General features: G+C 46.6%; 1 protein-coding gene and 1 pseudogene across 3 annotated transcripts in view; both read right to left on the minus strand.

The window, feature by feature from the left end:
• acsl1b (acyl-CoA synthetase long chain family member 1b) overlaps positions 1-24,654 on the minus strand; it is a 126,355-nt gene that overhangs the window by 30,497 nt on the left and 71,204 nt on the right. For all 3 annotated transcript variants that reach the window (XM_060915244.1, XM_060915243.1, XM_060915245.1), the window contains exons 7-13: positions 20,699-20,798; positions 20,314-20,489; positions 15,548-15,580; positions 15,401-15,452; positions 15,193-15,257; positions 3,820-3,897; positions 2,422-2,556 (exon numbers count right to left, since the gene is read on the minus strand). In XM_060915244.1, coding sequence (XP_060771227.1) covers positions 2,422-2,556; positions 3,820-3,897; positions 15,193-15,257; positions 15,401-15,452; positions 15,548-15,580; positions 20,314-20,489; positions 20,699-20,798 — 639 coding nt within the window. The remainder of the gene's footprint in view (positions 1-2,421; positions 2,557-3,819; positions 3,898-15,192; positions 15,258-15,400; positions 15,453-15,547; positions 15,581-20,313; positions 20,490-20,698; positions 20,799-24,654) is intronic.
• On the minus strand, positions 3,930-14,562 carry LOC132875698 (phosphatidylserine lipase ABHD16A-like; annotated as a pseudogene).

Below are 24,654 nucleotides of genomic sequence, written 5' to 3' on the forward strand. Positions count from 1 at the left end.
GTGTACGTTTATGTAGGAAGTGACCGATGACTGATTAACCAAATCAGATTTTGATTTATAGTGGGCGGGACTGACAATTTATCACCCTAGACCTCCTCGAAGGCCAACGTGAGCTTAACCGCGAATCAGCGCTGTCAGTGCAGCAGTGAAGTCACCTTCCAGCAGGTGTAGCGTTCATCAGTAGTGTTCGCGAATGCTAATAAAGCAGTCAAGCCAGTGCTATCTATCGAGAGCAAGTAGCACAGGCTAACGACCGAGAAACTAAGATTTCTGACTCCAGACTCTTCTTCCACGCTGCACGCTCGCTACAGTATTTTTCACTCTGACTTAAGTATTCATTTCCCTGTGTAATTTACTTAGTTATTTTTAAAATCAACATCGACAGCAACACACACCGGAGTGACCTGGCAGCCTGCTGCTAATCCCTTGCAAAATCCTTTACCCTGGTGCTTTGTTGGTGTCTGGCTAAGTTTAGGCTGAGCTCAAGTCCCAGCTCTAATAGTAATAGTTCGCCACTGCTTGTAAATATGCGTGAAGAATATCTAATGAAGGTTTGGTTGCCTTTTGGGTGTTCAGCGCGTCTTTAGTTTCAATAAGTGCATAAACAAGCTCCAGTTAGTTCAAAATGCAGCAGCAAGAGTTCTTACAAGAACTAGAAAATATGACCACATCACCCCTGTCTTATCCACACTGCATTGGCTCCCAATCAAATTTCGAATTGATTATAAAGTACTATTATTGACCTTTAAAGCACTGAATGGTCTCGCACCACAGTACCTGAGCGAACTTCTGCTCCTCTATGACCCGCCACACCTACTTAGATCAAAAGGTGCAGGCTATCTGCTGGTACCTCGTATAGTGAAGGCTACATCAGGGGGCAGAGCCTTTTCTTACAAAGCCCCACAGTTATGGAACAGCCTTCCAAGTAGTGTTCGGGAATCAGACACAGTCTCAGTGTTTAAGTCTCGGCTGAAAACATATCTGTTTAGTCAAGCCTTTTGTTAATGGTGTTTATGAGGTAAAGGAGTAGATCTGGAGGGTCGTCAGACAGAGTGTTTTGGTAAACTGGGATGTATGGATGCTGTCAGTCCCCACTCGCTTGCTCACTCGAGTTTGTTGACGGTGTAGTGGCTGCTGCTTTATGTCCCAGGGCTCCCTCATGCCCGTGTTACCTTCTGGCTCTCCCCTTTACTGTAGTTATGCTGTCATAGTTAGTTTTGCCGGAGTCCCTGCTTGTACTCAGTGCAAAATGTATACTGTTCCTACTTATTCAGGTGACATTGGGCATACCTAACAACCTGTGTTTTCTCTCTCTTCTCTCCCCCCAAAATCTGTCCCTCTGAGTTACATGTCGGTCCTGGGATCGAGATGCTGACCTCTTCGGCTCCTCGGACCTGCCTGATCCATCCTGATGCCCTGTGTCTGGTTGGAGTCTCATCAGTAGAGGACGGCCCCATATGGGCAGTCGAAAGTCGCACTTGGAAGACGCTCTGGACACTTACAGTAATGCTTTTATGGCTGAGGACTACAGTTGACTTGCTAACTTTAGGACTGCATTCGTCATGAACAGTTTTGCACTCAAGTTTCCATCAATGAAGAGTTTATAACATCAACAAAACTGACTTCATGTTAAAACTGTTAATGTTATAGTCATGTTGTCTGTTGTTGTCCAGGTGAGGATGGGTTCCCTTTTGAGTCTGGTTCCTCTCGAGGTTTCTTCCTCATGTCATCTGAGGGAGTTTTTCCTTGCCACCGTCGCTACACACTTGCTTATTGGGGATAGAATAGGGATAAAATTGGCTCATGTCTTGGGTCATTCAGATTCTGTAAAGCTGCTTTGGGACAATGTCTATTGTTAAAAGCGCTATACAAACAAGCTTGACTTGACTTTAGTTTCAGTTTAATTTATTTTGTGCTTAAATTATTGCATAGCTAATCCTAACACTGGATTATCCTCGTCTTTCTCTTTCCCGACGAACAAAGAAATGCTTCTGCGCATGCGCAGCAGAAAAGTTTTGTCATTGGATATTTACGTCAGCTCTAACGTGTGACGTCATGTCTTGACAACCATACAATATCGTAAACCATATTCAACGCTCATTCTCCATTGGGCAGAGTGACATAATACACGTAGGACAAGCAACATGCTAACAATATTGCATGCTATTAAACCAAATGAATGAAACCCACTAGTAGGGAACAGAACACGTTTTTATTCCACTGAAAGTGTCCTGTATATATAATAATTTGCTGTGTTATACAATGATGTACAAGATTGCTGCAGCCAGTGATAAAACGTAAGGCACAGCGATAAATAAACACCTTCTGACCAATCAGATTTGAGAAAATCAACAACGCTATGATATAAATAGTGCACGATCCTTAATTGTAAAGTATTTACGATACTCATTTTCAGCTCACCTTATCGAACATTCGGTTGAGCAGACGTGGCACAACCGGAAAGAAGGTGGGCTGCAGGGTCAGAAGATCATCCGCGAGGTTGCGGATATCTCCCCTGAAATAGCCGATGCGAGCGCCGCAACTCAGAACCGCGCACTGAGAGACACAAAACACAGAAGAAAAAGAAAAGCAGGCAAATGTTTATAATACATTTTCACAGGTTACCCAAAATTATTATAATTAAAAGTTATTCCACGAAATCGAGTCATACATGAGCTGATAGCCGACGAGGTACATAGCACCGAGCTGGCTGTAAGCCATGTATGACGAGATTGAGTGAAATAGCTATTTTATTCTATCCACATTTACTGGATTTTGAGAAACGGAGTATTTTTATTTTTTGCAAATTCGATAAATAAAAACTTTGTACAAAACGTCCGACAAAAATCATTTCCACTTAGAATGTAAACAAACTAGCGAAATGACAGTCAAAATTTATGAAAAATGCGATAATAATAATTATTGGGGGGGGGGAGATATGTTCTTACCATGAAATATTTTTATTCAATATTTTGTTGCTTTTTTTTATTTTTTGAGGTTTTCTTCTTTCGGGTATTTTTTGGCGGTTGGCAAACCAACTTAAAGGTGCATTACCACTACCGACTGGACTGGAGTGTGAAACAGGAGATACTGGAGAGAGAAAAAAAAAAAAAAAACCTAATTCTTTTAGCCATTTCTCATCTCATTCTCATTATCTCTAGCCGCTTTATCCTGTTCTACAGGGTCGCAGGCAAGCTGGAGCCTATCCCAGCTGACTACGGGTGAAAGGCGGGGTACACCCTGGACAAGTCGCCAGGTCATCACAGGGCTGACACATAGACACAGACAACCATTCACACTCACATTCACACCTACGGTCAATTTAGAGTCACCAGTTAACCTAACCTGCATGTCTTTGGACTGTGGGGGAAACCGGAGCACCCGGAGGAAACCCACGCGGACACGGGGAGAACATGCAAACTCCGCACAGAAAGGCCCTCGCCGGCCACGGGGCTCGAACCCGGACCTTCTTGCTGTGAGGCGACAGCACTAACCACTACACCACCGTGCCGCCCTTTAGCCATTTCTGTTTCTTTTAAATACTTTAACAATTTTTGGGGTTTTGTTTTGGAGTAGTTTTTATTTCGTCCTCGGTTGGTTCAGCAACATGCTCCACCATTTTGTTTTTCTCTGCGGACGGTATAAGAGCTGATATCCTAGTAGTAGAGTAGCCAATCAGAGCGTGCAATTGCTCATATCCAGTGAACGTGGATAAAACTATTATTACTACTATTATTACTACTACTACTACTACTACTACCGTACTACTACTACTACTACTACTACTACAAGGGCGATATGAAGCATCCTAGTCCGTACCTGCACTAATCGCTCGAACATGTGTGCAAGAGGCAGGTAAGAGATGTGTACGTCGCTGACATTCAAAGAACCTGCGATCTGAAAGAAACGAGAAAACAGGAGAAAGAGGATTAGCAGAGCTGAGGAAAAAGAAAAAAAAAGAAAAAAAAAGTGTGAGCATCCTCAGACATGATAATGTAGAATAAAACCCTGGCCATGCAGTGATACACAACAAACACACAACCACGTTCATTGCAGCTTTTATTGCAAGTTTGCATTCTTTACTCTCACAGACAAACAACTAGAACCAAATTTAAAAAAAAAAAAAAAGCATTTTTATTGTCCAGGCACTATTTTTTTGTTAAAAATGGAACTGCAGAAATTATTTCGTGTTATAGAGCTTCGGGTCATGTGCAGTAGTACCTGAGACTATTAAAAATGTATTTAAAAAATAGAAATTTGTGGAGCATAATTCGAATGCTGTCTGCATTAATCTCAGTTATACTTAGTTTGGTAATGGTGGCTGAAAAACCCAAACAGGAAAAGAAACAGCTATATTACTGTATATAGCCAAAAGTTTATAGACACCTAACCATCACACCCATACTGTACATGCTTGCTGAACATCTTATTCCAGAGTCATTCCCCCCTTTGCTCTTATTAGATCCTCCACCCTTCTGGGAAGACTTTCCACTTGATTTTGGAGTGCGTCTGTCAGGACTTTTTCTCATTCAGCTACTGATGTCAGGTGAGAAGGCCTGGAGTGTACTCAGTGCTCCAGTTCATCCCAAAGATGTTCAGTAGGATTGACTGAGGTCAAGGCTCTGAGCAGGACACTCGGGTTCTTCCACTCCAGGCTTAGCAAACCATATCTTAATGGAGCTCGCTGTGTGCTGGAACAGGTTTGGGCTTCTTAGTTCCAGTGAAGGGAAACTGTTAAATGGTACAGCACACAGAGATATTCTACACAAAATTTATGTGCGTCTAAATTTGGGGAAGAACCACACACACATATGGGTGTGATGATCACATACACACAGAACCATGGCCTCACTTCTTGTTTATAAATGCCTTGAGACCTCAAGAATGGCACAGGAATAGTTTTAAGTGTTAACAATAAATCTAATAAAGTAATTTTTACGTTTAAAGTGATTTTATATAGGTAGCGATCTGAGTGAACGATCTTGACGTCCGTAACGTCACAGCAGGAAGTCTATCGGTCTCATCGCCATTTCCGCCATACTAAAACACAGAGCTGACTGCAACTCCGATCCTCCATTTTGAGCTAATTTATCGCCATGCCACGCAGATGTGTTGCTGACGGGTGCAGCAACATGACAGAAGGTGGATTTATGTTGCATTCATGGCCCAAGAATGATCAAACTGCAAAGATTTGGATGCATTTTGCAAGAAGTTCACGGGCACATTGGGCGGCTACGAAGTGGTTTCTCCTCTGCTCTGCACATTTTACTGAAGACTCGTACGAGACCTCTGATCTGTTGAGGAGTGTTGGCTACAAGCCCGTATTGAAAGAGGGTGCAGTACCAATAATTAAAGGAAAAGTATTTATTTTATTTATTTATTTTAAAAGGAAAGTTCAGTTGCACCAGTCCTCCCGGAGTGAGCCGAGGGTTGTTGCTAAAACCCGGGATGGAACGAGACGTGACATATCGCTCAGGCAGTGACCTCCCCACGGTTGTTGCTAAAACCGGTGGCATCCCGCACCATCCCGAGTTTTAGTAATTGCCTGAGCCGAGCAGTAATGGCGGAGTACTCCGTATGGACAAAATAGAGAAAGAATGTAGCAGTCGTCTGATTTCTAAACTGGATATTGCTGCTATCTCGCCCTTACATGGAAGAAGTGAATGAACGGAGAACTGAACGAACAACTGAAAGTCAGATTGTTTCAAAACAATCGGCCACAAGGTCGGCCTTCAAGAAGCGAGAACACAGACAGGTAAGCTCCGACTCTCATTTGGATACAAAAAACAAACAAACAAACAAACAAACAAACACTTGTTGTTTACCTGCATTTAGATTAATACATGTAACTTGTATTGTGTGTTTAAGTTACCAGTATAAGATTATTTAATTTGCTTCAGAATGTGATCGTCTCAGTTTATCTGATTATTTAATGAGCCTTTTACATTTTATCAGTGAAAATGCATGCATGTACATGTCTGTTGCATAAGTTATAACACCCATCCTGTTTTAATGAGAGTCAACCCACAATCAATGAAGTCAAATCAGTCTTAGTTGAGCAAGTCGGTAACGGGATTTATTACTTTCACCATAAATTTTTATTTATATGACTTTGGTCTATAGCTGTCAAAGGCCTCGGACTTAAAACCGGTTGCCGCTGTGACGTCACGCACTCAGGGCTGGCTGGCTCAGCGGGGCGGCTCGAATGCCAACTTTGTGGTCGATTTTAACTCTCAAAAATATATATATATTTTAATTCCCATTTATGCAGCATACAAGAGTCAAGGATGGAGATACTGTCCACTCAAATTTTTTTTTAAAAATAAAGGTGCTGTGTATCTGCTTTAAAAAGTTTATAATCTCTGCTTTCCAAAGAAATGTATCTGGTAAAGATCTATTCAGTACTTTGGGAGTCACGGCAGGTTGAAGTCGGTACAACAGAGTAAAAACTCTCTGCTTGCGTGACGTTGGGAAACTGCCGGTGCTTTTCTTTTTGAGTAAGGGGAAAGTCTCTCTCTCCGTCTTCTGATCGGTTTCCGACTGGATTACTCGTGAATATCAGTCAGATAACTTTTATAGTGATGTTCTGCCGCTCTCACTGTTTCTGATGAAGGATTCAGCAAAATTTTCCGTCTGCTAGTTTTGATGTTATGATTCACGGGAGACTTTGAAGTGAGCTTTCATAGCTTTACCTACTTATTTTTTTCAAAATCAGACTGATTCATGTAAATAAATAACTATTTTAGAATAAAACTGTAGTTGTTTTGATGAAAAATATTGAGATCTTCGTGATCGGAATGAGATTTAAAAAAACAAAAGCCAGAAACGCGAGCGTCAATTTCAATTCGGTTAATGTGAAGTGTTTATTGGAAGTGGCTCACACAGTTTTCTCGAGGTTCACCTTGAAAGCTGTGAATATTAATCGAAACAATCATTTACGTTCTTTCATAAACACTACGAGGCCCTACTTTTGAGAAAAAAGGCCTACAGAGCACAAAGAGGGTATTAGAAATAATCTTGTTGTGGCAGCGGGGGCGTGGTCAAGCGCCGGTTTGTGACAGGAGGGCGGAGCCAGGGAAGGTAAGTGGCAGAATCACTACACCTGACGGTAATTAACCTGTGTTTGTGTGTCTTCCCAGTAACCGCGCCCTATTTAAGGAGGCAGAGGGAGAGCAGAGGAGAGCTCTTCCCGGGACAAGAACACAGCGTGTGTGTTTATAAGAATAAAGCCTTTTGCTATACTGAAAAGTCTGGCAATAAAAGCCTATTTTGTACCTGAAGCTTTGTCCTGCCGTCCTCTGTGCTCCACCCACACCTCAGAGAGCTTACAGTGGTGCCGAAACCCGGGAAAAGGTGGAGCACCAACCCCGCAGCCCCATGGAATCCTCCCCGTTCACGGACCTGGTCCACGCCCTCGCCACGGCTCAGCAAAGCCAGCACCAGGCACTCGTCACGCTCCGAAAGGAGCAAGAGCGACGCTTCGAAGCCCTGGTGCTGGCCCAGCAGGAAGATCGCGAGGCGTTCCGGCGTCTCCTCGCGTCGGCGGGGTCCACCAGCGCCTCGGCCGCGGGCCCGTCTCCCCTCACCGTGACCAAGATGGGCCTGCAGGATGACCCCGAGGCGTTCCTCACATTGTTCGAACAGGTCGCCGAAGCCTCGGGGTGGCCGATGGAGCAGGGAGAGGCGCCGATGGAGCAGGGAGAGGCGCAGCTGGCCGCGCTACAGCTCCCCGCCGACCGCCGGCTGGCCTACACGGACCTTCGCCGGGCCGTCCTCCAGCGCACACCAGAACAACAGCGCCAGCGCTTCCGCGCGCTGCGATTGGAGGAAGTCGGCCGGCCGTTCGCGTTCGGCCAGCAGCTCCGGGACGCCTGCTGGCGGTGGCTGAGGGCCGACGATCGCGACGCCGAGGGAATCATCGATCAGGTGGTGCTGGAGCAGTTCATCGCGCGCTTATCAGCCGGAACCGCGGAGTGGGTCCAGTGCCACCGCCCGGCGTCGCTGGATCAGGCAGTAGGACTGGCGGAGGATCATTTGGCAGCTGTTCCGGCGGCAGGACAACCGACGACATCTTCTCTCCTCTTCTCTCTCTCTTTCTCCCCTCCCTTCTGTGTCCCGTCCTCGCCCCATTCCCCCACCACGGAGGCGGGGGCCGGTTCCACCCCAGCCGGCCCGCCGCACCCGTGGTGCCCTCCTGTTTCTCCCTTCTGTGTCTGTCTCTCCCCCCCCTCAGGTGAGTGAGCCCCAGAGCACAGGTGCAGAGGGAAAGCCCGGGCCGGTTTGCTGGCGCTGCGGGGAGCCGGGCCACCTGCAACAACAGTGTGCAGCAATGGAGGTGGGCGCGGTGGTACGGATCCCCGACGCGCCAGAAGCTGCCCTTAATCGGGCCGGAGCGTATCGCATACCGGTGAGTGTCCAAGGGGCTACATATCAGGCATTGGTGGATTCTGGTTGCAATCAGACCTCGATCCGCCAAAGCCTGGTGCAAGACGAGGCATTGGGGGGAGCACAGGGGGGGAAGGTGTTGTGTGTGCACGGGGATGTTCACAGCTACCCTTTGGTGTCGGTCCACATATATTTCAGAGGGGAAAAATCTATAGTGAAGGCGGTGGTTAATCCTCGCCTTACCCACTCTTTAATTTTGGGGACTGATTGGCCGGGATTTCGGGGTTTAATGACACGCCTAGTAAAGAGTGGGTCCTGCCATTTGACAGGGGGAGGTCCCGGTGTCGCTTTGGCTGGAGCTGCTGTCGCAGAGCCATCTACGTCATCTCCGTGACAGAGTGAGGAGCCGCCGGCTCCTCCTCTTTCTGTTGGGGAATCCCTCACGGATTTCCCATTAGAACAATCGCGAGACGAGACTCTGCGACATGCGTTTGACCAAGTGAGAGTAATCGATGGTCAAACGCTCCAGCCGAACGCCACCCCGTCCTTCCCCTATTTTTCTATTATGAAGGATAGATTATACCGAGTGACGCAGGACACTCAGACGAAAGAGCGAGTCACACAGCTGTTAATTCCAAAGAGCTGCCGGGAATTGGTATTCCAGGCGGCTCACTTTAATCCCATGGCTGGACACCTAGGGCAGGATAAGACAGTAGCCCGGATAATGGCCCGATTCTATTGGCCGGGGATTCGCGGCGATGTCCGTAAGTGGTGTACGGCGTGCCGCGAATGCCAGTTAGTAAATCCAGCGGCCATTCCAAAAGCGCCTTTGCACCCCCTACCATTAATCGAGACCCCGTTCGAAAGAATTGGGATGGATCTCGTCGGGCCATTAGATCGGTCAACACGAGGGTACCGCTTTATATTGGTTCTGGTGGACTATGCAACGCGATACCCGGAGGCGGTGCCTCTTCGCAATATCTCAGCACGCAGTATTGCGGAGGCCCTCTTCCACGTCATCTCCCGGGTTGGAATCCCGAAAGAGATTCTGACTGACCAAGGCACTTCGTTTATGTCACGAACACTGAGCGAACTGTATGGGCTATTAGGTATTAAGCCGATCCGCACCAGCGTTTATCACCCACAAACGGACGGTTTAGTCGAACGGTTCAATCGCACCCTCAAGAATATAATTTAAAAATTCGTAAGTGAGGACGCACGTAACTGGGATAAATGGCTCGAACCCTTGTTGTTTGCAGTGCGAGAGGTCCCCCAAGCCTCCACGGGGTTCTCCCCGTTTGAATTGTTATACGGGCGTAAGCCGCGTGGCATTTTAGATGTGCTGCGTGAAAATTGGGAGGAGGGACCTTCACAAAGTAAAAACGAAATTCAGTACGTTATGGACCTGCATGCAAAACTCCACACGCTCACACACCTAACTCAGGAGAATTTGCGGCAGGCCCAGGAACGGCAAGCCCGCCTGTACAACAAGGGCACGCGCCTTAGAGAGTTCACTCCGGGAGAGAAGGTACTTGTACTGTTGCCCACGTCGAGCTCCAAATTAATCGCCAAGTGGCAAGGACCCTTTGAGGTCACACGGCGAGTTGGGGACGTCGACTATGAGGTAAGGCGAATGGACAGGGAGGGGGAGCTACAGATCTACCACCTCAATCTGCTTAAACTCTGGAACGAGGAGGTCCCCGTGGCGTTGGTGTCGGTAGTTCCGGAGAAGGCGGAGCTGGGGCCGGAGGTTCAAAAAGGGACATTGGCATCACGTACCTCTCCGGTCCCCTGTGGAGACCACCTCTCCCCGACCCAACTCACGGAGGTCGCCCAGTTGCAGGCCGAGTTTTCGGATGTGTTCTCGCCCCTGCCCGGTCGCACTAACCTCATAGAACACCACATAGAGACGCCCCCGGGGGTGGTAGTGCGTAGCCGCCCTTACAGGCTACCCAAACACAAAAAAAAGGTGGTTCAGGAAGAACTTCAGGCCATGCTCGAAATGGGCATTGTCGAGGAGTCACACAGTGACTGGAGCAGCCCAGTGGTCTTGGTACCCAAGGCCGACGGGTCGGTCCGGTTCTGTGTGGACTATAGAAAAGTCAACACGGTGTCTAAATTCAACGCATACCCAATGCCTCGTATTGACGAGCTGCTCGATCGACTAGGCACGGCTCGCTTTTACTCGACACTGGATTTGACGAAGGGATATTGGCAGATCCCCTTGACTCCATTATCCCGGGAAAAAACGGCCTTTTCCACACCGTTCGGCTTACACCAATTTGTCACACTTCCTTTTGGGCTGTTTGGGGCGCCCGCTACGTTTCAGCAGCTGATGGACAGGGTCCTCCGGCCCCACGCCACCTATGCGGCCGCATATCTTGATGACATTATTATTTATAGTAACGACTGGCAGCGGCACCTGCAACACCTGAGGGCCGTCCTTAGGTCGCTGAGGCGGGCGGGTCTCACTGCCAACCCGAAGAAGTGTGCAATTGGGCGGGTGGAAGTACAGTATCTGGGCTTCCACTTGGGCAACGGGCAGGTGCGTCCCCAAATTAATAAGACAGCAGCGATTGCGGCCTGCCCGAGGCCCAAGACCAAAAAGGGGGTGAGACAGTTCCTGGGGCTGGCTGGCTACTATCGTAGGTTTATACCTAATTATTCGGACGTCACCAGCCCGCTGACTGACCTCACTAAAAAGGGGGCACCAGATCCGGTCCAGTGGACGGAGCAGTGCCAGCGGGCTTTCTCTGAGGTAAAGGCTGCACTGTGTGGGGGGCCACTATTACACTCCCCTGACTTCTCTCTCCCTTTTGTGTTGCAGACTGACGCGTCAGACAGAGGGCTGGGGGCGGTGTTGTCCCAGGAGGTGGAGAGGGAGGACCGCCCCATCCTGTACATTAGCAGGAAGTTGTCAGTGCGTGAGGGGCGCTACAGCACTATTGAGAAAGAATGCCTGGCGATCAAGTGGGCGGTCCTCGCCCTCCGTTACTACCTGCTGGGGCGCCCTTTCACCCTCTGTTCAGACCACGCGCCCCTCTAGTGGCTCCACCGCATGAAAGATGCCAACGCGCGGATCACCCGTTGGTATCTGGCACTCCAACCCTTCAATTTCAAGGTGGTCCACAGGCCGGGGGCGCAGATGGTCGTGGCGGACTTCCTCTCCCGTCAAGGGGGGGGTCGGCTGCGGGCCGGACGGGCGCCCGGCCTGAGTCGGGCAGTGGGGGGTATGTGGCAGCGGGGGCGTGGTCAAGCGCCGGTTTGTGACAGGAGGGCGGAGCCAGGGAAGGTAAGTGGCAGAATCACTACACCTGACGGTAATTAACCTGTGTTTGTGTGTCTTCCCAGTAACCGCGCCCTATTTAAGGAGGCAGAGGGAGAGCAGAGGAGAGCTCTTCCCGGGACAAGAACACAGCGTGTGTGTGTGTGTGTTTGTTTATAAGAATAAAGCCTTTTGCTATACTGAAAAGTCTGGCAATAAAAGCCTATTTTGTACCTGAAGCTTTGTCCTGCCGTCCTCTGTGCTCCACCCACACCTCAGAGAGCTTACACTTGTATTACTTTTTTTTTATTTTGATACAGAATGACAGATGTGAATGACGTTCCTGACTGGGATGCGTTCATCTCAAGCTCCAGATGTGATGTATAAAGGAGAGTTAAGATCAGCTTTATATTCGACAAATAAAGCCATTTGGTGGAACTTTGAAAAAGAGAGTGTACCGATTTAACGTTTTACCAAATTAGCATCATTAATGCTAATTAAATTCTAATTTGTGTATTTGGTTTTTGCTAATTTTCCAAACTTTGTATTCAGTGTACAACCATCTATGTGCCTGCCAATTTCCATGTAAATTATAAAAGTTATTAAGAAAAAAAACATTTGATCTCATTGGTTAATGAGGCCCATTTTTGACCATGTGATCCTCATACAGAATATTACGGCAGCTTTCTAAAAATTATGCCATTTCTTGAATCTCTGTTTTGTAATATCTCAAGAACGGATAAACATATTTTAATTTTGTGAAAAGTGTCATGCTCTGCCCCAGACATCCACTCCGGAGATTACGGATCTCTCACGCCGGCACCGATCTGGATCCGGGACAGGAATTCCTTCTCCCCTGAACTTACTTCCTGGTTTTCACTGCTGCTTATTTAAAGGCCATTCTCAAGGCCAATTTATGCTGACAACCCAGTCCTCGCAGATGGCGTCTGTGTAGCCCCCCCCCCCCCCCCACCTTCGCAGACGCTCTGCGCGCACCTCCCAAAAATTGTGACCACCGCAGAAGCCTCGCAGACAGAGTCGCAGACAAGAGGGCTCTGATTGGTCCACTCTACATCCGCTGTACACGCACTTCCGCTTCCCTACTTTCCCGGTTTGGTTTGTTTTCACGACCGCCATTTTTAAAAACACGAGCGAAGATGGAGCAGCACGAAGAGCGGTTGATCGAGGAAGTGAGGAAGTACGTACATCTATACGACTCCAGTTCTAGTCATTATAAGTAACCGGAGGATAAACACTCCACTAACCACACCCACCAACTACTCCTAGCGATTTCGCAACTTCGTGCCCCCTTGCGTTGTGGCGGTGAATAACATCGCGCACGCCTATTACTCCCCGCTCAACGATAAATTACAACTGTCTGCGAAAAGCTATCTGTGAAAGCCTTGTCGCAAGAGCATGCAGAGGCCCTCAGACTCTGTTTTTGCCAGAATGTCTCGTTTTGCTATTCTAGCCGTTTCTGTGCCTTTATTGCGTTTCATGGTTTTTGCTCAAGCTATTTTTCTAGTTCATTGTTTTTGCACTTAGGGTTTTTTCTTGTTTATGTTTTTTTTTGCTCTAGCGTTTTTGTCCTTGTCTGTCTCGTGTTTTTGTCAAGTTTTTTGTCTCTTTTCACCTGGACTATTTTTGCCATTTGTTTTTGTCCCGTTGTTTACCTTTTTGCCACGCCCTTTTCCCTGATTTAAAATCACCTTATTTACTGGATTACTGTCTGTGTTCTGCTTGTGGATCCTTATCTCACCAGACCTCCACCACCCCTAACAGGACATTCTAGCCTCACTTTAGGATACCTGTAGTGGAGCAGTTTCAGAAGTAGGTCATTTCCTCGGTTGGACATTATGTCCTCTGGTCCCGTAGCTGTGGTGATTTCATCCTTGGTTCTCCTAATCAACAGAACTGGTCCCTGGTACTTGCAAAGCTGTTCTGCATTGTTCAGGTTCATATACTCCCTGACTGTGTGGGTCACCAGCAGTCTCCAGCTGTCGGGCATGACCTTTAAGGCCAGGGGCAGGAGGTCATCAAAGGAGACGTCCAGAACCAGTGCACGGATCTCGGGGTATGACATCACTGCCCAGGTGGCTGTAAAGCCCCCTATTGACCAGGCATACACAATGTCGCTCAACTGGAAGCCCAGTTTGTGCACAGCAAACTGGATCACAACATCCATCATGTTTGCCTCGTTCTGAGGAAATGGCACACCTGTACTGCCTGCGAATCCTGGGTGATTGCAGCCCAAGACTGAGTAGCCGCCATCCAGTGGAGTGTTTGTGCAGCCAACCTCATAGAAGCCTGCGTTTCCTTCACAACAGATCACCAGAGTTTTCCCATTTGGGCCTCAGTTTCCTCTCCGATCCACAAACATGGTGTCGATTTCGTTTCCATCACATGCCACCAGCTTGTTTCTCTGACCATCATACTCTTCGATTAGGTTGGCTTTGCCCTGCTGCAGCATTGACCTCATGGCCTTCTGCAGCAGACTCACAGAGCCTGGGTACAGCATCCTGTGGCCAAACGAGTGAGCGACAAGATAGCTGACGATGTGGCATGGCAGTGCTCGTACTGAATTCAGCAGACTGTCTGCTGCTCTTCTGCGTCTGGTCTCTGGCTTCAGCAGGGAAACACCTGCCTTCGAAAACTTCGGATTGCTGACTTCTCTCCAGCTGAAATCGACTGGCCAATGTGAGAAGTTAGCCATAACTGGCGAGTTTTTTTTTTTGTTGCTGATTTGTGTGGTTCTTCTTGGTCTCCTCCAGAATGGTGAAGAACTGGTGATACTCAGGGTTTCTCCAGTGACCCCAGCCCCTCAGACACGCTACTTCCACCGGCAACACCCCAACGCTCTTCCTAAAGCGCCTGGAGGCGCTCGTTGAAGGGGGGGGAGGGGGTACTATCATGCTTCGTCCCGGACATCCACTCCGGAGATTACGGATCTCTCATGCCAGCGCCGAGCCGGATCCAGGACAGGAATTCCTTCTCCCCTGAACTTACTTCCTGGTTTTCACTGCTGCTTATTTAAAGGCCATTCTCAGACTCTGTTTTTGCCAGAACGTCTCGTTTTGCTATTCTAGCCGTTTCTGTGCCTTTATTGCGTTTCATGGTTTTTGCTCAAGCTATTTTTCTAGTTCATGGTTTTTGCACTTAGGGTTTTTCTTGTTTATGTTTTTTTTTTTGCTCTAGCGTTTTTGTCCTTGTCTGTCGTGTTTTTGTCAAGTTTTTTGTCTCTTTTCACCTGGACTATTTTTGCCATTTGTTTTTGTCCCGTTGTTTACCTTTTTGCCACACCCTTTTCCCTGATTTAAAAATCACCTTATTTATTGGATTACTGTCTGTGTTCTGTTTGTGGATCCTTATCTCACCAGACCTCCACCACCCCTAACAGAAAAGTATGTTGTTTTAAAGCCCCTAGTCACCATTTCTGTTCAATGACATGAGTAAAAGAATAAATGGAAATGTATTAACTGTGTGCTATAAGAATGAACTCTAAATGGGAATAGGTTTAAGTGCTATCTTATGTCTACATTTACCTTCATAAACGCGGAAACATTGGACAGAATGTTTCTGTGGGTGAGCATCGCCCCTTTTGGGTTTCCTGAGAGAGAGAAACATCCTCAGTGCGGAGTAAAACGATCCAAATGTCAACACAGACACAAACTCCAAATATTAGCAAATCTATAAAAACACACATCTCCAGGGAAAGCAAACACAGATCCATGTACACATGCTTGAACATACCTGTGGTTCCACTAGTAAAGCAAATAACAGCCAGGTCATCCGGCTTAGGAGGCTATAAAAGAGCAGAAAAAGGAAATAATTAACCATCAGGCCATGAAAAACAGAAAACAACGGGTATCAGATAAAAGAACAGATGATGCAACTCACTATAGGCTGCTGCCGATGGGCTTTTCCAAGAGCCTGGGAAAACAAGACAAGCAGTCATTGATATAACGTTTACGGTAACTAAGAGGAGATGTGAGGAGTCTGATATCATGTATATCTGTGTGTGAGGAAGGAAGAAAGCAAACTAAAAGCTACCGACTTCAACTGGGGGGGTCCCAGACAAAATGCATACAAAGGCTCTGACGGAAAGCTGCAGCTCTTTTACATTACATGCATTTCGCAGACGCTCTTCTCCAGAGCGATGTACAACGAGTGCAGAAGCCAGGTAGTCAAGTTTATTTTTATAGCACTTTTAACAGTAGACATTGCCGCAAAGCAGCTTTACAGAATTTGAATGACTTTAACATGAGCTAATTTTATCCCTAATCTATCCCCAGTGAGCAAGCCTGTGGCGACGATGGCAAGGAAAAACTCCCTCAGATGACATGAGGAGGAAACCTCGAGAGGAACCAGACTCAAAAGGGGACCCATCCTCATTTGGGTGTTAACAGACAACGTCATAATATTTTTAACAATTGTAACATGGAGTCTGTTTTATTGAAGTTATAAACTGTTCATTGATGGAAACTTGAGTGCAAAACTGTTCATGACAACTGCAGTCTTAAAGTTAGCAAGTTAACTGTCATCTTCAGCCATAAAAGCATTACTGTAAGAGTCCAGAGCGTCTTCCAAGTGCAATTTTCGACTGTCCATATGGGGCCGTCCTCTACAGGAGCGATGTGATGAGACTCCAACCAGATGTAGAGCATCAGGATGGATCAGGCAGGTCCGAGGAGCAGAAGAGGTCAGGATCTCGGTCTCAGGATTGACATGTAACTCAGAGGGACACGGAGTGCTGAACTTCTAGACATAGTGCCGACTGAACAAGTGACAGAAAAATACTTAGTGTAATATTCTGTTGATGTACCAACAATCAGCAAACAGCCAAGGAAACAAACCAACCATACAAAGTGTAACTAATCAAAATGGCTAACCCTAGGCTAGACCGTACACAGCCTGGGTTGGTCAAGACCGATACGCAGTTACACAGTGGGCAGAGAGGAAGGGGAGAGGTGCAGCCTGAAGAGCTGAGTCTTCAGTCTGCACTTGAAGGTGGTCAGGGAGTCGGCAGTTCTGATGTTAATGGGAAGGTCATTCCATCAATGGGGAGCCAGGACAGACAGGAGTGCAGAGGAGGAGGGGCCAGGCGACCAGTAGTAACAGAGCGTAGGGATCTGGTTGGCGTGTAGGGGCGGATCAGACTCTGGAGGTATGCTGGCCCTAACCCCTTGACAGCCTGGTAAGCTAGCACCAATGTCTTAAATTTGATGCGAGGTGCGATAGGTAGCCAGTGCAGGTCAGCAAGCAGAGGGGTGACATGGGAAGAACGACGGAGGTTGTAGACCAGGTGAGAGAGGACAGAGTTGCAGTAGCACAAGTGGGAGAGGATCAGTGCTTGGACCAGGAGCTGAGTAGACTCTTACGAGCTAGTTATGCAATTACATGCACACGCAGGAGTATAAAGTTAGAGAGTGAAAGAACAGTGCGGCCTTCTCAGCAGCTACACACGCCTATCAGAACACTTACAGCTACAAAAACTAACTTTATGACTCATATGTATTCATATAACACTATGACTCACTCGTGGTGACTCATTCCAGTATAAATGTTTCAAATTCTGATTTTACTGCAATGCGTCAAATGCTGTAAAACAAAATACACTACTTGCTGTGAAACTCAAGCACAAACAATGATGGTGCTGCGAGTTGAAGTTACTCTACAAACAGGCTCACGGTGTGTTCACACCTTCTGTACACTTTTCCGCCAGCTTCCGAACCTTAGAAACTTTCGACCTGATTGGCTCTTGAACTTGTGCTTATAAGCATTTATGTGCACTGGACTTTTGAGCATTGAGAACACGATCACTGGATTTAAAAAGGCATCTCAAAATAGGCATCTATCAATAAACTGCACAATGACCGACGTTGCAAAATCTATTCCTTTCCTGGACAGCACTCTATACTGCTCAGCCATGGAGAATTACATAACGAACTGAGGTTATATAACGTGGCACTTACATGGTCGGTACGCAGTGGCGCCACACTATCGCTACCCAAGGCTGGCACGCCAATTATATTCTTAAACACACTCGAACTCAGTTAAACATACACATACAGACAGGTGCCTCTTTAAGCTTCAGCCGAAAGGCTGAGCCAAAAATGAATTGCGATTATCATCAGGCTGAGTAATATTAGTTTTTCCCAAGTGTGCAATAACGTACACTAGCTGGAATACAATCGACTTCATTGTAGGCGGAAGTAACACAGCTCTAATGCCGCAAAAACACACAAAAAAACAGATCTAAAATGGGAAAGAGCTGTTATGTGATTGACTGTACAAATAGATTTAACAAGAAATCAGACTCTTTTTACAGACTGCAGGAAGATAAAGGAGAAGAAAATTAAGGTAGTACAAATTTTCATAAAGGTTTATTAAGAAAATACTTATTTGCGATTAACTTTTTTGTTTTTAATAAAAGCAATATTTTAGTTAATAGGCGATTATAGTTTACTCCAACCTTTTGAAATGTGGCTAAATAATTATTGTCGGTTATTAAGAAAATTAAACAAAGGTTTTTTTTTTTTTAATTTAACAAAAGGAATATTTAAGATGATAACTAATCGGAAAATTAATTTAGCATTTTTTCAGTACTAAAAATGTCTTCGTTTAATTTTTTTAATATCGTAGGAAAACCAAATTGTGAATTGGATGAATCGTTACATCTACACTAACGTTCAAAAGTTTGGGGTCACCCAGACAATTTTGTGTTTTCCATGAAAAGTCACACTTTTATTTCCCACCATAAGTTGTAAAATGAATAGAAAATCTAGTCAAGACATTTTTCTGGCCATTTTGAGCATTTAATCGACCCCACAAATGTGACGCTCCAGAAGCTCAATCTGCTCAAAGGAAGGTCAGTTTTATAGCTTCTCTAAAGAGCTAAACTGTTTTCAGCTGTGCTAACATGATTGTACAAGGGTTTTCTAATCATCCATTAGCCTTCTGAGGCAATGAGCAAACACATTGTACCATTAGAACACTGGAGTGAGAGTTGCTGGAAATGGGCCTCTATACACCTATGGAGATATTGCACCAAAAACCAGACATTTGCAGCTAGAATAGTCATTTACCACATTAGCAATGTATAGAGTGGATTTCTGATTAGTTTAAAGTGATCTTCATTGAAAAGAACAGTGCTTTTCTTTCAAAAATAAGGACATTTCAAAGTGACCCCAAACTTTTGAACGGTAGTGTACAACAAAAGCTTACCATCTTTTTAAGTTATTTAAGAGATTTGCTTGAAAAAGTTAGCGACAGGTAAACTTTGGACAGGTACTTCATTTCATGTTTAGCCAAAAAAAAAAAGTAGCATTTCTTTTTTTCACTGTCAATGAAATGGCTGCTTTTGAAGAGATATACCATTTTTAATTGATAAATGTCCCAGACTCTTGATCAGTCAAAGCTAGAGATCGGGGCTTAGCCCAAAGTGCGGATACGTGGCGCTCCGCTGTGCTGTGTGACATCAGCACCACGCTGTCACTTGCACACCAAAAATGACACTCAATACCATAAACTGAACAATGCAGAGTACTTTCTACACCTAAATATCTCCTATTCCCCTCTGAAAATGAGTAATAACTGTAGAAATAGGAAGATATAGTAAAATATAGGTCTAGACGATCCTGGAACTCAACCCAGAAGTGAAAGTAAAGGGTTTCCCTGCGGGCACTGACTGTCATTCACAACCAGACATAAAACCAGGTTCTAGGCACTGGTCACTAGATGGTGCTGTTGCATGATTTGACCTCGATTCTGTTCCTGGCATCCTGGAATTGGAATAAAAAGAGGCGCGCTACGAAGTGTTTTCATTTCAAATCTAATTTTGCCTTTAAAGGTTGCCCCTTGCATATTTGTCAGGGTATCCATCCATCCATTATCTCTAGCCGCTTTATCCTGGTCTACAGGGTTGCAGGCAAGCTGGAGCCTATCCCAGCTGACTACGGGCGAGAGGCGGGGTACACCCTGGACAAGTCGCCAGGTCATCACAGGGCTGACACATAGACACAGACAACCATTCACACTCACATTCACACCTACGGTCAATTTAGAGTCACCAGTTAACCTAACCTGCATGTCTTTGGACTGTGGGGGAAACCGGAGCACCCGGAGGAAACCCACGCGGACACGGGGAGAACATGCAAACTCCACACAGAAAGGCCCTCGCCGGCTGCTGGGCTCGAACCCAGAACCTTCTTGCTGTGAGGCGACAGTGCTAACCACTACACCACCGTGCCGCCTTTGTCAAGGTAAAAAAAAATCAGCAAATTTAATAAATGTTGAATTGTGCCTAAATCAGCCCTAGATTCCACCAGAATGCACCATTTGAAGTCTCTAATTTCAAAATTTCATGCCCCCAGACCGCCCAAGCAGCTTTCAGGGCCATCCGGGCCGGGCCGACCCTTACGGACTGGGCTCTGCATCAGTAGCACCAGTCTGATATGTTTTTCTGGGGAAAGTCCTGGAGATACAGCTTGTGAGATCATCATATGGAGCACAAGCATTACGGCTGGTTTATGCCTTAATGCTTGTGCTCCATAAAGCTTCACATAAAATAGATTACCCGGCTTCGTTTACTCCTACAGAACACGTAAATACTGTGAACAACATGTGCCAATTCCATAAACTGATCCATAGGATCAGCGACTCGCCTCTGCATCTTTCAGGCTAATTATTTCCACGTGGCATTTCCGTCCTTGAGCCACCAGCTCGGAGTCAAACTCGTCCATCAGGATCAGGGTTTTCAGCGAGTGTTGTCTGCCAGCCACGCAGTCCAGAACCAGATGAGCCTTCGCTGGTACATCACACAATATTGTCGAGATCTCGGCTGAAACACACACACACACACACACACACACACGAGCATTCCTTTAAAACTGGGATCGTCTCTCAAATGCACAAATTCAAACTGTGGGTAAAGAGACACACATGAATTGACACTGATAGCTGATTTAAAATAAATAAATAAATAAATAAATAAAATACACTGTGCAAAATGTATACTCCGGATAAACCAAGAATAAAAAGAGGACGTACTGATTTTGAAGATGTAATCAACAGCCTCAGTCCCCAGCGTGTCATAAAGAGGCACTGATACAAGAGAGTATGTGTAGCAAGCCAGCTCCGAGATGGTCCACTGTGGAGAAACCGACACCATTATTATTATTATTATTATTATTTATTATTACTTATCATTATGTGATATATGAGGCACATTTTTGACTCATTTTTTACAGCTCGATTTGGAGGACATTAGTTTATCTCATCTTAATATAAGCTTTGAAAATAGAGAATCAGTATTTAAAAAAAATGACATTGCAATCCATTTTTCTGACAGTATAATTTTCTGAATAACTTCCTCCATACAGTGTCCGATAATAAAATTATTCTTTCACCTTTGTACAGTGTGAAATCTTTTTGTAAACTATAACATAACCAAGTCTTATCTGTTTTTGTTGGCACTTCGTTTGCAAAATATTTAACAGTTATTCCACGAAATCGAGTCGTATGTCTGTACTTCCTCCGCAAACTGAGGAGAGCAAGAGTCCCGGCCCCCATCATGCACACATTCTACAGAGGCACCATCGAGAACTTCCTGACCAGCTGCATCACCGTGTAGTACGGCGCCTGCACCGTGTCCTGCTGCAAGACTCTGCAGCGCATCGTGAGAGCAGCTGAGAGGATCATTGGTGTCCCTCTCCCTTCTCTTATGGATATTTATAACTCCCGCCTCACCCGCAAAGCCAACAGGATTGCAGGTGACCCCACCCACCCATCTCACAGCCTCTTCAGCCTGCTTCCGTCGGGGAGGAGACTGCGGAGTCTCCGGGCCAAAACCAGCAGGCTCAAAAACAGTTTCTTTCACCAGGCGGTCAGGAGGCTCAACTCCCTCCCTGTTCTGCCCCTCCTCTGCCCCCTGCCACAGATTCTGCTTGCACCCCCCCGCCCCCCCTTCAGCATCTGACATGTCATCCTCACAGTTCCCCCCCCAACACACACACACACACACATCTCATCGTTCGTTAACACACTGAACTCAGGGACCGCACATCTCACTTTACCTCACTCATTTGCACTATTCCGCACTACCTCACCTTAACAGCTGCTAGTTTGTTTATTCTGCTTATTTCATGTTTACCTGCTGTACCTCAAGTGCCCTTGACTGTTTGGTTATTGTACCAATGTGTGTGTGTGTGTGTGTGTGTGTGTGTGTATGAGTGTTTAGTCTAGTTAATATCTAGAGTGTTTATACTGTTTATATTGTCTGTTTGAGTGTTTAGTCTGTCTTGTTCTTATCTAGTGTTTATACTGTTTATCTTGTTTGAGTGTTTAGTCTGTCTAGTTCCTATCTAGAGTGTTTATACTGTTTATATTGTTTGTTTTTTTCAATTATTCTATTTTTATTTATTGCACTGCCTGTTTGCACCGTGGGTCAGAGAGGACTGATATTTCATCTGTGCTGTATGTCGAGCACGTATAGCATATTTGACAATAAAGTTGACTTGACTTGACTTACATGAGCTGATAGCCGACAAGGCATGTGGCTATAAGCCATGTACGATGAGATTGAGTGGAATAACTTTTATTCTATCCACATTCACTAGATTTTGAGAAACGGAGAATTTTTATATTTCTTTTTTGCAAATTCGATAAATAAAAACTTTATACAAGACGTCCGACAAAATCATTTCCGCTCAGAATGTAACAAACAGGAGCAATTTGTGAAAAATGCTATAATAATAATTCTTAAAAAAGATACGTCCTTACCATCAAATACTTTTATTTCATATTTTGTTGCTTTTTTTTGGTATTTTTTGTGGTTTTGTTTTCGAGTAGAGTTTTTATTTTGTCCTCGGTTGGTTCAGCAACACGCTCCACCATTTTGTTTTTCTCTACTCACGGTACATGAGCTGATATCCTAGTAGTAGAATAGCCAATTCTATATGCATTCACTGGATATGAGCAATCGCGTGCTCTGATTGGCTACTCTACTACTAGGATATCAGCTCATATACCGTGAGTAGAGAAAAACAAAATGGCGGCATGTTACTGAACCAACCGAGGATGAAATAAAAACTCAACTTGAAAACAACCCCCACCCCCCAAAAAAAGCAACAAAATATGGAATGAAAGTATTTGATGGTAAGAACAGATCTTTATTTATTTTTCAAGAATTATTATTATAGCATTTTTCACAAATTGCTCCCGTCATTTCGCCGGTTTGTTTACATTCTAAGCGGAAATGATTTTGTCGGACGTTTTGTATAAAAGTTTTCATTGATCGAATTTGCAAAAAATAAATATAAAAATGCTCTCTCAAAATCCAGTGAATGTGGATAGAATAAAACAGTTATTCCACTCAATCTCGTCATACATAGATTACAGCCGACTTGTCAGCTATCAGCTCGCATACGACTTGATTTCATGGAATAACTTACTGTAAATATTACATTATGTGTATTGTGAAAAGATTAAGCGTCATGATATATTTATACCCCGTTACCCACTCAATAAGAAAAGAAATAAAGAATGTAACACTTTAGTACAATAGAAATGATGAATCTTGGAATAGAAACTGTGGCAGCGGGGGCGTGGTCAAGCACCGGTCTGTGACAGGAGGGCGGAGTCAGGGAAGGTAAGTGGCAGATTCACTTCACCTGAGAGCAATTAACCTGTGTTTGTGTGTCTTCCCAGGGACCGCGCCCTATTTAGGGAGGGAGAGCGAGAGCAGAGGAGATCTCTCCCGAACCAGACACCTGATGTGTGTGTGTGCGTGTGTCTGCGTTAAACCTATTGTGTTCCCTGAAAAGTGGAACAATAAAACTGTTTGTTGAACCTGATCTCTGTCCTGCCGTCCTCTGTGCTCCACCCACACCTAGGGAAAGCTACAGTGGTGCCGAAACCCGGGAAATGGAGCACCAACCCAGCAGCCCCATGGAATCCTCCCCGTTCACCGACCTGGTCCACGCCCTCGCCACGGCTCAGCAAAGCCAGCACCAGGCGCTCGTCACACTCCGAAAGGAACAAGAGCGGCGCTTCGATGCCCTGGTGCTGGCCCAGCAAGAAGATCGCAAGGCGTTCCGGCGTCTCCTCGCGTCGGCGGGGCCCACCAGCGCTCCGGCCGCGGGCCCGTCTCCCCTCACCTTAACTAAGATGGGCCCGCAGGATGACCCCGAGGCTTTCTTCACGTTATTCGAGCAGGTCGCTGAAGCCTCGGGGTGGCCGATGGAGCAGCGCGCGGCGCGCCTCCTCCCCCTCCTGACGGGAGAGGCGCAGCTGGCTGCACTACAGCTCCCCGCCGATCGCCGGCTGGCCTACGCCGACCTTCGCCGGGCTGTCCTTCAGCGCGTGGGGCGCACGCCGGAGCAGCAGCGCCAGCGCTTCCGCGCGCTGCGGATGGAGGAAGTCGGCAGCCCGTTCGCGTTCGGCCAGCAGCTCCGGGACGCCTGCTGGCGGTGGCTGAGGGCCGAAGATCGCGACACCGAGGGAATCGTCGATCAGGTGGTACTGGAACAGTTCATCGCCCGCTTACCAGCAGGAGCCGCGGAGTGGGTCCAGTGCCACCGCCCGGCGTCGCTGGATCAGGCAGTCGAGCTGGCGGAGGATCATCTGGCGGCTGTCTCGGCGGCAGGACAGCAGATGTCGACATCTCTTCTCTCCTCTTCTCTTTCTCTCTCTCTCTCTCCCCTCCTTCTGTGTCCCGTCCTTGCCCCATTCCCCCACCGCGGAGGCGGGGGCCGGCACCACCCCTGCCGGCCCGCCGCACCCGCGGTGCCCTCCCGTTTCTCCCTTCTGTGTCTGTCTCTCCCCCACCTCAGGTGAGTGAGCCCCAGAGCACCGGTGCAGAGGGGAAGCCCGGGCCGGTTTGCTGGCGCTGCGGGGAACCGGACCACCTTCAACAGCAGTGCACAGCAATGGAAGTGGGCGCGGTGGTTCGGATCCCCGACGCGCCAGAGGCCGCCCTCGATCGGGCCGGAGTGTATCGCATACCG

The sequence above is a fragment of the Neoarius graeffei genome, chromosome 2 (genome assembly GCF_027579695.1).
Source record: "Neoarius graeffei isolate fNeoGra1 chromosome 2, fNeoGra1.pri, whole genome shotgun sequence".
Lineage (NCBI taxonomy): Eukaryota > Metazoa > Chordata > Actinopteri > Siluriformes > Ariidae > Neoarius > Neoarius graeffei.